The sequence below is a fragment of the Drosophila elegans genome, unplaced genomic scaffold, assembly GCF_018152505.1.
Source record: "Drosophila elegans isolate 14027-0461.03 unplaced genomic scaffold, ASM1815250v1 contig_183, whole genome shotgun sequence".
Classification (NCBI taxonomy): Eukaryota; Metazoa; Arthropoda; class Insecta; order Diptera; family Drosophilidae; genus Drosophila; species Drosophila elegans.
This window is the reverse complement of record NW_024545550.1, coordinates 954,642-971,672: the sequence shown is the minus strand read 5'-3', so window position 1 is coordinate 971,672 and position 17,031 is coordinate 954,642. Positions and strand designations below refer to the sequence as shown.

The following is a 17,031-nucleotide window of genomic DNA, read 5'->3' as shown; positions in this document are numbered from 1 at the left end:
TTTTTTCATGAATACATTTTTAAACTTATTACAAATTACAAAAAACATACATATGTCTGGCCCATAGCTGTTTTTTTCCCGTTTGCCATATAAAGTAATCTTCCACCTGAACGATTGGGTTGTGGTCAATTAATAGCTCATCAGTCGAATTGTGGTCGAGGAAATAAAATCATTAAACCATATATGGCTCTATGGCTTTTAATGGTGGTTTCTTCTTTTCGCTGTCTGTCTGTGGTAGCAAAAGAGTGCAAACATCCGTTGCATTCAATTTTACATATAGAATATCCATTGTTATTTTTTTAAGGACAACATGCAGTTAATCCCATATTCTCTAAAGAGAAATTGTGACTACGAATATGTGGAGTACTTTCATGCTGCAACTTTCTTAACAATATTGAGGGTAAGGCTTACTATCTGAAATATGAGGAAATGGTGTCAATGATTCCGAATGTTCCTCCATCTCTTGGCATTCAACTTGCAACGCTTTTTGTTATAGAAATGTTAAGAAAGTGCAAAAATGTCCGCATTAACTACATTGTCTTCAATGTCTTTTCAATGTGCTTTAAATAGATTACGGAACTATTTATTAACGACACGTGGCTTGTATCCAATCTTTAAGTATTCCAAAAGGAATTTGGGGTTCATTGGCACAGATGTTAAATTGTAAGAAAAACTTAATTTTATTTGAAAATGAAATTATTTTCTCTGCCAAAAACAATTTTTTAAAATATTTGTAACTACTGCAGCCTTAAAGGTATATTTATATTTTGTTCAATGCCTTTAATTTGGAAATAACAAAATTAATCTGATCATATGTAATTTGTTCTTAATCTCTACTAATAAATAGGTGTGTGGTCAATTAATAGCTCATCAATCGAACTGCGGTTGCTAAAGTAAAATCATTTGGTCAGTTATGGTCACATGGCTTTCAGTGTCTGGTATCTTTTTTTGCTCTGCCTGGCTTGCACACTCTCTGTAGTGGCCGATGAGGAGGTATTACTATCTTTTAAGCATCTGGTACATGTTTTTAAATATACAAATCTGCCGCAGACAATGGTCTTCAAAAAAGGCAACATAGAGTTTATCCTGGAATCCCTGGAGACGAGCTGTGATCACAATTATGTTGAGTATTTTAAAAAGGTGCCCAATTCTAAGCTGCTCTATACTTTTCGAGTAGTAAAATTGGCCCCTGCTTTTACCATTGATATCACAGTGAAAGTGCTAAAAACACAGAGAATTTTTTACAAGATAGAAAACATAAAGGGCTGTGATTTTCTAAACAATCCAATGCTGTTTAAAGTGTTTGGCGAAACCTACAAGCACCTGGTGGTCAACGGCAGTTACTTCAAGTGTCCCATCAAGCCGAAGGTTTACTTTCTCAAAAACGAGGGCACTGTCTCTTTAGTTCCCGCCATCCATCCACCTGGACGCTTTCAACTGTCGATGCGGGTGAAAATGACAGAAAGTCGTGGGCCGTTCGTTATGGAAATGTTGTGGAAGTATAAAATTATTCGCATCAAATAATTACAATTTTTTTTACCCGTATGGCTTGAGAGTTTAAAAGTTCATACATTTATTCTCTTTAATTATGATATCAAATATATCTGATCATAAGTAATTTGCTTTAAATTGGATTATTAAGTAACCTCTTCTAATGAGTTGATGCGGGGTCAATTAATATCTCATCAGTTAAATTTCTGTTGAGAAAATAAAATCATTTGATCAGTTGCGGTACAATGGCTTTTAGTGGTTGCCCTTTTCTTTCGCATTGGCTGGTTTGCATATTTACTGTAATAGCCAAGGAAGATGTATTATTTCTATAAAATAATTAAAAATCCCGCAGACAATGGTCTTCAAAAAGGAGTCCTGGAGTCTCTGGAGGCAAATTGTGATCACGATTATGTGGAGTACTTCCAGAAGGTGCCAAACTGAGGGCTGCTCTGTTCTTTTCGAGTGCTTAAGTTACGATGAAAGTGCTTAAAACACAGAGTATTTTGTAGAAAATGGATAAACATTAAGGGCTGTGAATTTCTAAATAATACCTTGATGTTTAAGGTGCTTGGCGAAACTTACAAGCAGCTGGTGGTAAATGGCAGTTACTTTAAGTGTGGACGCCTTAGTGGTTGCCATCATCCATCCACCTGGGCGTTTTCAGCTGTCGATGTGGGTAAAAATGACAGAAAGTTGGAGACCGTTTGTTGGAAATGTTTTGGAAGTGCAATATTACTCGCACCAAATAAATGCATTTGTATCTTTTGCTGTGTAAAATAAATGGCATTGTTTATTCATATATGGTTTCAAAATTTAGAAATACATACATTTAATTTTTTTATATTTGGAATAACAAAATATCGGATACAAAACCGTTTTTGTTTAACTGAATTATTAAGTAATCTCTTAATAGTTAATGAGTTGTTGGCAATCAATAGCTCATTAGTTATTCAACAGCGGTTTGGTAAATAAGAGTATTTGGTTAATTGTGATCGCATGGCTTTTAGAAGGTGTTCTATCTTTTCGCTCTGTATAATTGGCATACTCACTGTAGTAGCCAATGAGGAGGTATTAATATCTTATAATTTTTGTTAATTTTCATGAAATAACTAAGACTAATAAATGTCGTCAAAAAAGGCAACATAGAGATAGTTTTGGAGTCGCTGGAGACGAATTGTGATCACGATTATGTGGAGTACTTTAAAAGGGTGTCGAACTCGAGCCTGCTCTATACGTTTCGAGTGGTAAAATTGGCCCCTACTTTCACCATCGATATAACAATGAAAGTGGCTAAAACACGGAGAATATTGTACAAAATGGAGCAAATTAAGGGTTGTGAATTTCTGAACAATCCTGTCCTGTTTAAGGTGCTAAGCAAAACTTACGAGGGGCTGGTGGTAAATGGCAGTTACTTTAAGTGTCCCATCAAGCCGAAGGTTTACTTCCTGAAGCACGAGGGCACGATCGCCTTGTTTCCCAGCATCCATCCACCTGGTCGCTTTCAGCTGTCGGTGCGGATAAAAATGTCCGAAAGTCGTAGACCGTTCGTTATGGAAATGTTGTGGAAGTATAAAGTTTTGCGCATCAAATAAAAACATTTGCATTCCGTGAGGTGTGGTGTGCAAATTGACCAAGTTGCTCGCTCATATGCCGTGTAGTTAGCAGTCATTACTTCATAAGTTGCTCATTTAGTGCGCCCTAAGTTGCTCATACGCCGCGTAGTTCGCACTCGTTGCTAATACGCAACGTGTGTGTGTGTGTGTGTGTGTGGTTCGCACTCACTCCCAAAGGTGCCATAAGGTGCGCCGCCTGTGTGCGCTCCGGCACTCGCAAAATCATAATTCGCTGGCGATGCCTCCTTTGCATTTAATGTAGCGTAAACATTTTAATTTTTCATAAGCCCAGTCGCCTCCATCGCCAATTTTGCCCGGCTCTTCCCTGCTCAGCTGACTGCGACGTGCGCAAGTGGCCGTGGCTGTTGCCTTTATAATGCCACGTAGTCCCAACCACTTGGCCCGGCCCATGGCACATGGCACATGGCCCATCGCCCATCGCCCATTTCGCATCGCCCTCGGCTCGTGATGGCCCAGTCTGTTTGGGAAGGTTCTCACTGTGTCATGGATGCCTGCACGTCCTGCTCGGCCAGGATTCAGATTCCCTACCTGAAATCGGATATAAACAGTTTGGCAGGCTTCAGCGGATTGTTGAATTGTTCCCCAATGCTTGGGTGGTTATTACGTATGTCAAACATACCACGCGATCCTTTGCCTTAAGAGGCTTTGGCACAGAGCCAAAAAATTCAAATTTAAGAGGCTTGAAAATGAATATTTGCACATTTATTTATTCGTTCTAGACACTCAAAGACGGATTCAGTATTAAATTTATTGCTAAATTTTGATCCTGGACTGTTTGTAATCCCAATTAAATTGTTTATGAAATTAAATTATATTAATTATTAAATTATTAAATTAGAAAGACTTAAGCCAAGTTAATGCTGGAGCATAAATGATTTAATGATGCCCTAGTAGTAATTTACGTGAATAAATTATAAATTATAAATTTTATATACAATAAACAAAATGTAATAAATAAGCCTTAAAGCAATTTAATGCAATAATGCTTCAAATTGGTAATGCAATAATACAAAATATTTTAAAAAATAACTACTTTACTGTATCATAAAATCATATCATAATCTAATATTGATACAATCCAGTTAGAGTATGTCATATTTGGTTTTTGTCACTAATGGCATTTCAAATTCCTACTGTCCTCTTGAAGAAATCCGTTTGGGTAACGGCTTAAAGGCTTTGTGACACTGTGTATACCTTTTCGGCGAAACCCTTTTTTTATGTGAAATATTTAATAAGTACGCGGGAATTACGCTTTTGTTTTGTGAACGTTGACGACAGCTTAGTGAGATCATGATTTATGGGTCCTTAAATACAACACTTTTATGGCCTAATTCGACCTTCAAGCAGGGGTCTAACCCAAGAACATTTAATTGCCCCTCCAAATGGCTGCGGAATTTGTGATTTTAATGGCCACACGTTCGAGTCGAGCAAGTTAGCAATTTGTTGGCCCTCGTTAACAGATGAAATTGTCCGCATTCTGGGACAAATATAACATTTCCGACCTGCTAATAAAGGTCAGAGTTCAGGCCACTTAAAGGTACCCCATGAAATCCACTTTGGCTTCATTAGCAAACGAATTCCCGACCAACATTCGTGGTTGTGCGCACTTGAAATGATTTGGAAAATGCGCACACATTTTTCACAGCGTAACTTGAGTAAAATGTTCAATTAAGCCAACTAGGGCTTTGTTTACCTTTTCTGAAAAAGGGTTTCTGCCCAAGGAATTTCTCATTATATCTAAGTGGCGAAATGCCCAAAACAAAAACATGAAAGCAACAACCAGAAATTCCCTCAACAAGTTTAAGAAAAAACAAGAAGGAAATCAGGACTAGAAGCTTTTTTTCCAGGCTGCGTAATAGCAAATTACATGACTTTCGCACGTCTAACACAATTTTTGCGCAAGATAGAAAAAAATCTGTGCACCTGATCGTTGGGCCCTGACTTGTCTTGGCTTTCCCGCAGCTAAAGTGTAGCTTTGGCCTTCGTGAAAATACTTCAGCTTGTCCATTAGTGATGATTATAGTGCTTACCAGAGGGTAATACTTTCTCCTAGAAGGAAAAATAACAAGCGCCTGTTTGTGAAATACAATTTCTGACATTCTCCGTTTACATTTGTACATCTTTCGGACACATCCCTCACGTGAGCCGTCACACTTGTGTGGTTTACCATAATAACTTATGTAAATCGCTTCCTTCTCAGCTCGTTTTTCCATTTTTCACTAACATTCAACTGCAGGCGCTGCCAGCAAATTTTTATTATTCTACCTGCTACTTATCACAACAAGGGGCGTATTGTTTCATGCTACAGGGTTTTTAAACAAGAGAAAATTAGTAAAATTTAAATGAGGATGGACAATATTATATGTACTACTGAAACTCATATATTTTTGATTAAATCACACAAAATCGACTTTATACAAATTAAGTAATAATTTTTTAGAATTACTGTCTTTCTATATGTTATAAGATATATAAGTCAAAGTTAATGAACCCAACTGCATTAAATAAAACAACTTACCTTAATTTATAAAGCTTTCATTTATGTAAGTTCGCAAGCTAAACCTAAATATCCTTTATTACTTTATATTATTTGAATGGATTATTTTTATGAAGCAATTATTTGCTTTAAATAGAGGGTAAGGAAAAGTCTTAATTCTTGTGTGTGGTTTACCTGCTCATATTTTGCGGTTTCCCCTTTATGACAAGTCGGAAAGGTGCTGTACCCTCACATATCCCAACAGCCTCGACGTTAATCCTCCAGTAGCTCCGGTGGCTGACGGGGTTGACTGCCTTAATCCATACGGCTATAATTATAATATGTACAACGCAACCGCAGGCTGTTGCCATTCCCCGCACTCAATAATGGATATGTCGGAGGCTCCAGGAACATGCTTCAGCCGAGGGTCCTCCGAGGACCTCCTGTCCCATTAATGCTTGCAAACTGGCGTGCATTATGCATACAGTTCTATATTTAGGTGCCCTAGTGTGTATTTCAACCTGGCGGCTTTTTTGATTTAAGTCCTTGAGTAAATCTACTGTTAAATGGGTATCGCTGCCAGGAATAGGCGAATAATTGTTAATGGTCGATTTACTAAAAATTATTAAGGATTAGCATCTAACTAATTTAAAAATATATTAGGAGAAAACCTTTAAACGAGATTGATATAACTACTCCTAAAAGTGATTTCCTAATACATAAATGCATTTAAATATTTAAAAATAAAACAGTTTATTGTACCTTTTCCCTTAAAAGCCAACATATTTATAAAAACGCTGCTTTAAAAAATTGTTATAAATCTTAATGAACCTTTTTCGCACGCCCTCCTATTTACCATACATTTTCCATTCTGTTTTGCACAAGGATTCTTGGCAACATAAATAGTTGTACAAATATAAAGCGGCTATCCTGAGTGCTTCCGTTTCTATTTTCTAACTTTGGCAACGTCTCGGACTATTTTTACACCTGGCAACCAAAAAAAATATGAAAGAAAGGCCGCATTTCAGACCAGGTGAACCGGCCTGAACCCTCACATTTTCGCATTGGAGCGAAGGGCAAACGAGCAATATAAACAGCGTTTGTGTTCATCAATGAATGAACACTCGTAAATAAATAATTATGTGTTTCACAACTATGGGCGGTGTTGGCCCAGGATCGATGGAGGTCAGCCGAGGCAAAAGCCGAGTTGAACAATTGCGATGCCATCCGAAGCGCAGCCGTTTTTATTACCACTTTTGTACTGAAAGTAAAGAGCCTAAGCGAGTGTATGAATGTCTGTGATGGTTTTGAGGGTTTCCTGGGTTTCCGGGGTTTGGGAGGGGGGCGTAAGGAGTTCTACCAAAAGAAAAAGTTCCAAAATCAATCAACGTGCGAAAAAGGCAATTTGTGGCTACCAGTGAGAGGCAAAGCATCAGAAGCCAGAAAGCGGGTCTGGAGCCCGAATTTTAAAAAAGACAATACGAGGGCCCATATACCCTAAGGATATTCAAAATTGTGTTTCATAAGGCAAATTATATTAATTTTCAAGTCATTAAAGAAGTTTCTCTTAAATAAATATTAAATTCAATTTGAAACACTTGTCATTTATAATTTATAAAACTTTTATCGTTTTAATCGATTACCTAGATTAAATATTATTAATCTCAAAAAATTACCTCAATCATAAATATAATTTTTAAATTCCAATTTGTATGTGCTTTCAAAATCTACATAGTCCTAACGTCATTGAGGGTATGGTCATGCTTGAAAATTCTATTATAAGTAAAGTTTCCTCGCTGCTTCCTGTGAAAATTGTTGGTGTGAGTATAAAGGTGTTTGTGTCTGGTCTTTGAGTGTGTGTTTTTGTGTGTGGTTGTTGTTCGTCTGTTTTTTTTTTTGTGCTGACAACTTTTTTTGTACCGGCAAATGTGGCGTAAAACATGAGCAACGCTTGACTTTTTGGGATTTGTCGAGGTCCTCGGCCATGTTTTTTTGTATTTTCTCTTCCTGACAAAACAAATATTTTAGCTCGCCTGTTGGTCAATGATGCATTTAATAGCGTTCGCTTCAGCAAATTCTCGCTTTTTCGGATCTCCACGCTGTTTACTTGTGACAATGAAAAATAAAGAATTTTTCAATTTCCTGCCAAAATAATCCATTGTGCGGCTGAGTGTGTGGGGAATTTATATTCGTACATCAGGCGGCGATATGACCTTTGCCCACGTTTAAATTTAATTAGCAAACAGGCCTTGCATGACTGCGAATGATGACTGACGACTGTAAATGCGAAGACGTTTTAAATTTAGCAATTACGTGGGCCGCAAAGAACAGGATACCAATACATACAATCCGGAGCTGCAGCTCACCGAATCGGATATCCTTTTGGGCTGGGATGGAATCGAAACGTACCAGCACCGAATCGAACCAAGTCAAGTGGAAGTGAAGGACACTGCGGCCCGGCTGACTGAATCCGTCGACTGATTGTCGGATTGGATCAGGATTCGGGCCAGCAGACAGGACAATCCTGACGGCATTAAACCGATTTCAGCGGCTTCCAATTTATGCAAATTTTAAAGGGGATTTCTCGCTAACTCTGCCATTTTGCGGCAATTGGCCCCGACAGGCCCTGGAAAACAATAGGGCGCCAGCCAAACGGAAATAAAATAAAATAAAATATATATTCAACGCACCTGATGCGTTATTAATTTTCTCGATTTGCTGGATTTACAGATTGGTTTCTGGGGTAACAATAAAATATTCAATAAGTTAAACGTATTGTTTTCAAAAGTGAATCACAATATTTCCATAAAATGTGATGGAACCATTTGCAGTTGTGCATTATTTATGTTCAGTTTATTTTAATAATAAATATAGCATTAAGTGAATGAAAAGCAACTGAGGTGTGATAAGTAGGAGTTAGGATTTCGGAAAACAATAGACAAATTTTAGCATTTAAATTAAGTGGCATTGCATTTTAACACCAGTTTGACTTTTGGTTGCCGAATTCATATATCTACGAAGGAAATTTATTTCAATTTATAAAACGGCAAACAATTCAAGACGTAAAATAAAATATAGTAATCGCTCCTTACAAATTTAAGTCCTTTTTTCATTTACTTAAGTGCCTGAAAGACAATGGTCCTACAATTAGAAGTGTCGTTAGCTTATTTTTATGGATAAGCTTAAATCTAGAAAAGGGCTTATATTCTTAGACAATAAAACATAATCTTGATAATAAAATGGTCTTGGAAATAAGATATTTTAGGGCCTGTCTGAACCTTCAATATATCAACTTAAAGCTGATTTAAAATTGGCATAGTTTTGTGGGTATTTTTTTGGTCCATTTGGTTTTGATTTGGTCCTTTAAAACACAAATCTCTAGAACTTTAGAATTTTAAATCAAGGTTTTCCTCATTTCCTTGGTCTCTACGTAAAGACCATCGTTGAAATCAGGCTCTAATTACTTGGGAAAACAAAAAGGAATGTTCTTTTTGCAGCTCATTTGCGGCAAATTGAAGGCTTCACTGGGTGGCTCAAACCTCAAAGAGTTTCAATCGTTTGCCAGCTCCTTCCACTTGAACAATTAAATTTAAATGAATCGTTTTAGGTTTCGAGAGGAAAGAACGCAATTGCATTTAGCTCAAATGCTTGGTAATGAGTGTGGTATCAAACTTAAGAAAATGAGATAAATAATAGAAAGGAAATAGGAGAACTACTTTTAATACTGAATTTAAGTTTGTCGATTGAAAATTTACAAATCAGCAAAAGATAACTAAAAAATAAATATTAAAAGTAAAATAGGTATGGCTTTTGTTGTTGCCATTGAAATACATTACTTTTCTTTACACTTACCCACACGAAAATGTATTCTCCCATCGGGCTCTATAAAAATGCTACCAAAATAGCGATGGCAAGTGAAAGCAAACATTTGGTCAGACAGCAAAAGTGTTGGACATTATTGAAGAGGAGGCAAAAAACAGAAGAAAAAAATCAACAAAATAAATAAAGAAGAGTTTTCCCAGCATTTTTCTTGTTGTACACTTGTGACAAAGTGCACTGCGGAATAACGGGTTTATTTACACTTTGGCCTCTCTCGAGGGAGGCGTTGACAGTGGGCGTGGCAGGTTACACACGGCGAAACAACATGGCCAGTTCAATTCGAGAGCCCTCTGACGTTTGTCCTTCACTTTTGGGCCAATACAGACAGGTAAACGAACGAATAGAACATCCTTTGGACATCCTTTGGTCCATTGCTCCTTCGGTGACCTCTTGACTCCTCCTTCTCCTTCTCCTCCTCTGCTCGCCATCTTCCCTTTCCCATCCCTTTGTAATTTCCTAATGGACCACAGTTTTAAGTTTCAACAACAAGACACAAAAATGCATTGTCAGTCGAACAGTGTGAAACCCAAAACATTGCGAAGTGGAAACAACACCAGTCCAAGGACCTTCACGGAAGGTTGACATTTGAAGGCACCACGCCACGCCCCCTAGAAGTTATCCCCCAGATGCCTGACCGGGCATATCCACGGCTGACTCATACATCAATTACCGTCCAACCAAATGGCGTTCAATTAGCCCTCAAGCGGGCCTGCCACTTGCCCCACAGCCAACCCCAAGGATCTCAGGGCCCAGTGGCGAGACTTATTCAAAATTCAACAAGGCAGGCTTCCGTGTAGGTACAGTACAGCTTAGAATGGTCAAATGTATTTCAATTTGGTATTATTCAAAGATTTACTTTCGATTTTTAAAATTTTTTAAAACTTGTCATGAGTGATTCCTCAGTGAAACGTAAACTTTAAAAATAGTTCATAAAGAATAAATGCAAATATGTTGGTTTTAGAGTATAACTATTTGTAAAATTTCTTAGAAGCGTTTAATATTTATTCTATGTTCAACTATGAAGATATATAATGTGTATTAACATAGAATTTTAGACAGCAAAACAATAACCACATTTTTAATTAAATTTTTCAGATGAAAGTTTATTTAAAATGATTAAAGCTTTAACATGAACTTGAAAACTGGCATAAAGGTTTAATAATTAAGCCCCACACGTTTGTGGGAAGACCTGTTCCTGAGCACGTAAACATAGCCGCAATAAGTAAAATGTTGTTCATCATAAATGGCTTGCGCTGTAACGTAGCTCGGTGTATCTTTTAACCAAGTTCCAAGCACGTTTCGTCCTTGCATAATTGAGCAAGCTCTGGCTAGGGCCTCCTTCCCAATTCCTTACTTTGCGATTCCTTTTTATTTTGGTTTTGGTTTCGGTTACTGACTTAGATTTACAGATCACGAAGGAGTTGGAATGGGTGATGCGGATGTTGGGGCTTAGGCTTTGCAGGAAGCTCTAGTTAATTGATCTGACAGGGAATTCACCATTTTGGGGGCCTGGACAGAATTCGAACTAAATTCGATGTGTCAATCAAAATTTGTAACCAAAAACGCGCCTCCGTTAAAAGTCCCAAAAGTCGGAAAACACACACATGAACGAAAACAAATATTGACAGTCACAACGGGCAAACAACAAAAATTTGGGCTGACATTTTTGGCAATTGTCGCGACTCGCGGGAAAATGCCACGGCCCGTCAAAATGAAAGCAAAAATGAAAAAGTAAGAGTATAATAAAAAAGGAAAAGAACGTGAAATGTTACATAATTTATGGCAGCAGTGCAAGCTGCCTCTCTTTCCATTTTTTTTTTCATCCTTGGTATCAGTATTTCAGTGGCAGCCAGAGCCTCTCGCAGGACTCGCAGGACTCGCATAAATATGCAATTTAGTTTAGGCATTTGAATACTTCGTTCGCCGCGCGCTGCCTTTCAATCTTTTGATGAGCCAGTGGAGTCGGCAGCAGCTGTGTTTTTCGCTTTTCCACGATTTTCACGTCCTGCGATTCATTGCCAGCCTGACACTAATGAAAAAAGCCAAATCGTGTCGACTGCTGCAAGTTCGAAGCGATTGGAGAAATAATTCACACCATCGGCAGTTGTTTGTTCCCTTCAAAATTTAGCTAAATCTAAAATATTTATTTTAGAAGCGTTTACTTCGAGATAATATTGATTCTTAGAAGTGTTTCAAAATTTTAATAATAAAAGGAGGTTTGAAGATAGCCAAAATAGTAATTATTTCCTACAGAAAAAGTTTCCCAAGTATACCCATAGGTTGACCTTTTCGGTGTTGAGCTATTTATACATTTTTTCCGTGCTTACACAGAAAACACCTGTTTCTTATCGCGAATCAAATTACTGAAATAGATTTTTACCATGCTACGCGATTTGTTGAATAAATTTAATAAATTACTTGATTAACTTTAGGGCTGCGTGACTTTCTATCTCAAAGTTTTGTTCTCATAAATTAATAAAATAATAAAGATCATGAACTATTTTGTGGGTAATATTTTGTTATCAGCTCTTACATTCTGTGACACAAATCTTTTGTTCAATTAATTGAAAACTTGAAAGGTAAAATGTAAAAAACTAAAGAGTAATAACCTAACTATGTTGTCATGTTGTCATACTTTCATGGCATAATTATTAGTTAGGTATTGGTTCCTTGTTTGACAAATGTTTTATTTATTCCAAACTTTGCGTGCTAATAAATAAAAGAAGACTACGAAAACAACGCCGTAGAAATGCCGTCTACTCTTAAAGTTTAGCGATTTTGTGAAGGCTTAGCCAGTAAATGCGTGTTCGCCCCTCCTAGAAAACTGTGCCAGACACGAATACGAATACGAATACGAATGTGTATCTGCTAATATATACCCATCTGCATATTTTTGAAATTTAAATGGAAAGTAGAAGGGTAGCTTATCCTCTACCTGTCATCCGACTGAATTGCAATCTCAGCTCGCAGTCCCCAGTGGTAGAAAGCCTTTCTATTGCAATTCATATACATTTCAACTTTGCAGCCTCTCTAAAGTTTCTCATTTCACATGACTCTCTTTGGGTGCTATAAATATCCCAGACATTTATTTGTTGACATATATATATTTTTGTTTTACTTTTTTATTATTTTTTGTCACTGCGTGCCAATTTATTTGTATTAATGTCCCAAGTGATTTCGGTTTCCCATATCAACAGAGCCACATCTGATGTAAACGCAGTGGGAAAGAGCCTTTGCCCTTGGATATGATCTGTTTGTGGGTTTTTTGGGCTTCCTTTTCAATTTTAATAAAGCGATTTACAGGGTAAGACAAATGACATGTGGGTAATTATATACATGAACTCGGCTTTTGAACGTTTTATAAAGCTAAGATTTTTCTAATCCGTTGAATATTTAATGAAACCAATTAATTATTCAAATTGAGTTAAATACTTTAATTTTCACATTTTTTTTACTGGAATCTGTTACATTTAAGAGTTTTAGAATCTTGAGATTTATAATTTAAAGTAAGAATAACATTATTTAAAAACTATTTAAATAAAAGCCGAAAGTTTGTGAAATCTTTTTAAATGGGTATCTTAGTTGCTTAAACAAAATTTCTTCTCTTTCCTGTCAACAAGGTTTTAAGGTTTTTTTTTTGTTTTCCTTTGGCTTCTGTTGGCCTGTTCGTGAGAGATGTCTTGTCTGCGCTGGCCATCTCCATTCGTTTTGTATTTATACAAAGAACTGTTGAAATATTTTTGCATCATTGCCTGGCTATCTTTCTGTGTGTCCGGCCAGCTATTTTCCTGTTAGAACATTTCTCTTGTTCCCCCAATTGTTTGGACCTGACAGACGGGCAAACCGCAAACTAAACGATGGGCCTGGGCAAAGACTCTTCGCTTTCTTTTTTTTTTTAGCTAGGAAATCCTGCACTCTGAAGGAATGTGGCATGTAAATTCATTTTGACATTTTAATTACAAGAAAGCGGGCCTATGTAAGTGCGTACGTGTTAGCTTGGCTGACACATTAATGCATTCCGGCAAGATTAAGCAATCAGAGAGCGCTTGACTACTGGCATAATTGGAGCAACCTGACAGGCGAACAGCCATCGGGGGAGGTGGCTTAAGGACTCCATTTAGGCCATCAGCTAGTGCCTCGATGGCCTGGTTCCATTTCCCCCATCATTTTCGCTTTCGCACTTGACTCCTCTCGTTTAGCGCCGAAACAAGTTACCCATCTTAACATTCTAATTTACTTTTATATTATGTCGTGCTGATTGCGTTCGCCACGCTGCGGATCCATTACAGGATGTGTTAGTCGCCTGCCACCCTTATCACAATGATTTTGCTGCCAACGACAAATTGCCGGAAATTGACAACAAATTTCCAGCTCACACACGCACTTATATTTGGCACATAAGAAGCCCATTTACTAATTCTTGGGTCCAGTGTTTGTTAAGGTTGCTTTTGGCTCCTTTGCTCCATTGCTCCTTGGCATATCAATGGGACAGCTCCAAATATTGACCGGAATGTGTAATCGAGTCAGGGACAACTTTGAACCTTGTCAAACCCTTTGAAAGTTTTGTGTAAGGCCGTAAAAGTATACAATGCAAACTATTTTAAATATGAGTTGGGCTTAAATTCAATTTTGATCAAAGGCTTTTCACTTAGCTCTAAGCAATCAAATTTTGCATAATTTACACTTTTGGCCGGAAAGCATTAAATATTTGTCGCTTACCATCATTAAAAGTTAAATGGGTGAAAATACCAAAATTTAATAAATAATTTTCCATTTACCTAACAAATAAATTTAAATAAATTTGAGCTTGAAAACAAAAAAATGTAACTTGATTATTTTGATTTTAAATGTAGCTTTAACTTTAATTACGAATAATTTTTTTAAATAAAAACTTTATTAAAAGTTGCTTACTAAATGGTCAATAAGAGGTTTTTCAAATTCAAGCTGATTTTAATAATTGCCAATTAAAAATCGAAAATAAGCTTAAGCATTGGTTTTTCTTTAGTTTAAAATGAACAAAAAAGAAACACTAGTTGTTCAATAATTAGACTTTAATTTAAATAACTGCATGATTCTTGAATGTATTCTATTACATATAGTAATAATTATTTCCACTAGCCCATATAGCAATTCTTTGTTCTACGCTTCGGTAGATTTTCTATTGTTCCACCCAAGTTTATCTCTAACCAATTTTAAAGCTGGATTATATTGAATATTAAAGCGGATTTCAATGCATTTTCGTTAGTAAACCAACTGCAGTTGAAGTTTGGGGATTTGCATATAGAATGAAGGATTGAAAAGTGCCCTAAATGCGCCACCCAACCACTCAACCGCTGTCAGCTGCACTTTTGTTTTAGTCCATAGACCTTGGTTTATACATATATTAGTGACGGGCCGCATAGAATCCGGGTTCATCAATCACTTATGGAAATCAATACGCTTTCCATTATACGCAAGCCAGAGTGGGGGGAATCTATTGTACTTTCATGTTTTTGAATTCCCAAATGAATTGATGACAGGGTCGGTGGCTTCTGCCCCTTATTTTTGCTTTTCGTTCTTTTAGTATGATTGGAAGTGTTTAAATATCTACATTTCTATGTTCGTTTACTCAGCCATTCGTGGTTAGTTGAAACGTGCCTGAAATATAAAAATAGTGTTAAAATGCCTCAGGACATGTCTTATTAAATACAAATTCGTAACAGTTTCCAACTTAACAGGACTCGAACAGTGCTGTGCAGTTTTCCAAACTTTTCCGACAGATGCTGCTTTTCGTTTTGTGTTTGCCACACACTTTTGTAGACTTTTCTTTGGCTGGGCCATCTGACGTCATAAGGCCACAGCTGACGTCACACAAAAGCTTCAATGTTTACATGTAACCAAGTGAAATGGAATGGACACGTTCGTGTTCCGATTCCGCACGTGTCTTTGGCGCCAAATTAGTTGTTTGTCATTCTGTTTTGTTGCTGTCCTTCTTCTGGGTTACGGGACCAAAAACCCGTAACACTTTTTGCCGGAGAGCAGAAGCGGATTGCTCTTACGTTTCGTTTGTTACTTACATAACACGTGTTTTGGCAGGCAGTCGGGCTCCACAATATAGTCGCGATGCACTGATAAAAATTAGTAAAAATATTGGATTCAATTACTTATAAATAGTTATTAATTAAGCTGCATTATGTTCAATAGGTGTGTCTTGAAAATTAACTACAGATGGTATTAAAATATTAAAATATTAAATCAATACTAAATTATATAACCCATATACTTTCTAATTTTAGTTGTACAGTTGTTTACAGTACATAAGTTTGATTTTGACACTTTCATCTTATTGATGAATTTTTCATACCCAATAGTGAGAATTCTTGTAACAATAGTTAAGTTTTTATGGCAATTTTTTTTTTTTAGTGTTTTAATTGCATAGAGTTTGCTTGAAAAATATTTCAGGAAAAAAGTTATTCATTTATGGGATTTTTAACAACAATTATAATTAACTTGAAGTATTATCACTTTATTTTATTTATTTATAAAAATATATGTTAATGCTAAATTATTTTATAAACCATTGTAAACGTTACAACACAACGGTCTTAAATTGCAAATTTTAATGTTGTTGTTTTGTAGTTATTGAATTGTGCTTAGTATCAATGATCTATCCTATTTGATTTGTGTTATCTTTTGCTCTAGCAGACAATTCAAATTTTGCTGAATAGCAAAGCAGTGTTTACTAGTTGTGAGTTCTTTCCGTAGAATTTCAAAACAAAAGCTAATTTGCTAACGGAAACTTTTACCAAAACCATTTGTATTGATAAATGCATTGACAAATGCAATGCAAATTCGACCATTTGACAACTCTAGTTAACTGCGTCCAGCATTCAATGCTGTTTAAGAGAGGCGACCTCAAAAAGAGTACCGCCGAAGAGCGGGCTCGAAGGACCAAGACACAGATGCACGCACACAGGCACACTTGGTGGGTCCTGCTCCTGGTGGTGCGTGACTTTGGACGCCTGGTGGAGCCAGTTACAAAAAGATTGGTAGCAGTGCCTCAGTTCGTTTGTGCTGCCAGTTGGATGCAGAACGCTTCGACGACCGAGCGATATATTTGGATAGAATCGTGCTGAATATATGCGGTATGGTTGGTGTGCCCGACTGTGTCACCTTCGCGAATTAATCAAGGCGTATTTGAACAGGCATTATCATGCTTGCGGTTGTGACCCTCCCAAGGCCACTGCCCACGTGACGGCCGGATTTGTTGTGTTAATTAGCGAAAAATGCCAGGCCAAAAATATGTAAAAAAAACAACGAGGAAGGGCTGCAAAGTGAAAGTTATGTGTGTCCTTGAACTCAAGCGAGAGTGATGATAATGTATTAGTACATGAAGAAATAAAAAACGAAATGAATTAAAAAACCACAGACTAAAAGTGTCAGTATGTCAAAGGAAAAAAAAAGTGTACTGAACGAGTGTAATCGAGAATTTCTTCGAGTGCGTGGCTGCAAATTTTGAAGCCCATTTTTGTGCGCAGCGTTTGCAAGAAACTTCTTTTTCGCCCAAAATCG

At 36.9% G+C, this 17,031-nt stretch overlaps 3 protein-coding genes across 4 annotated transcripts in view; all 3 read left to right on the top strand.

Moving 5' to 3' along the window:
* The window catches only part of LOC108140328 (potassium channel subfamily T member 2), a 124,049-nt gene that overhangs the window by 30,998 nt on the left and 76,020 nt on the right, over positions 1-17,031 (top strand). The window contains exon 1 of one of the 2 annotated variants that reach the window (XM_041707755.1): positions 16,523-16,604. The exons of the other annotated variant lie outside the window; for it this stretch is intronic. The gene's annotated coding sequence lies outside the window, so the exon portion shown is untranslated. Of the gene's footprint in view, positions 1-16,522; positions 16,605-17,031 lie in introns of those variants that run through there. 2 annotated transcript variants of the gene reach the window in all.
* LOC108150085 lies at positions 1,024-1,524 on the top strand. Its single transcript, XM_017278049.1, has one exon. It carries the CDS (start codon positions 1,054-1,056, stop codon positions 1,522-1,524), a length of 471 nt encoding a protein of 156 aa, XP_017133538.1. The 5' UTR covers positions 1,024-1,053.
* Positions 1,847-3,083, top strand: LOC108150083. Its single transcript, XM_041707336.1, has 2 exons — positions 1,847-1,920; positions 2,606-3,083. The coding sequence occupies exons 1-2, from the start codon at positions 1,847-1,849 to the stop codon at positions 3,081-3,083; spliced, it is 552 nt and encodes a 183-aa protein (XP_041563270.1).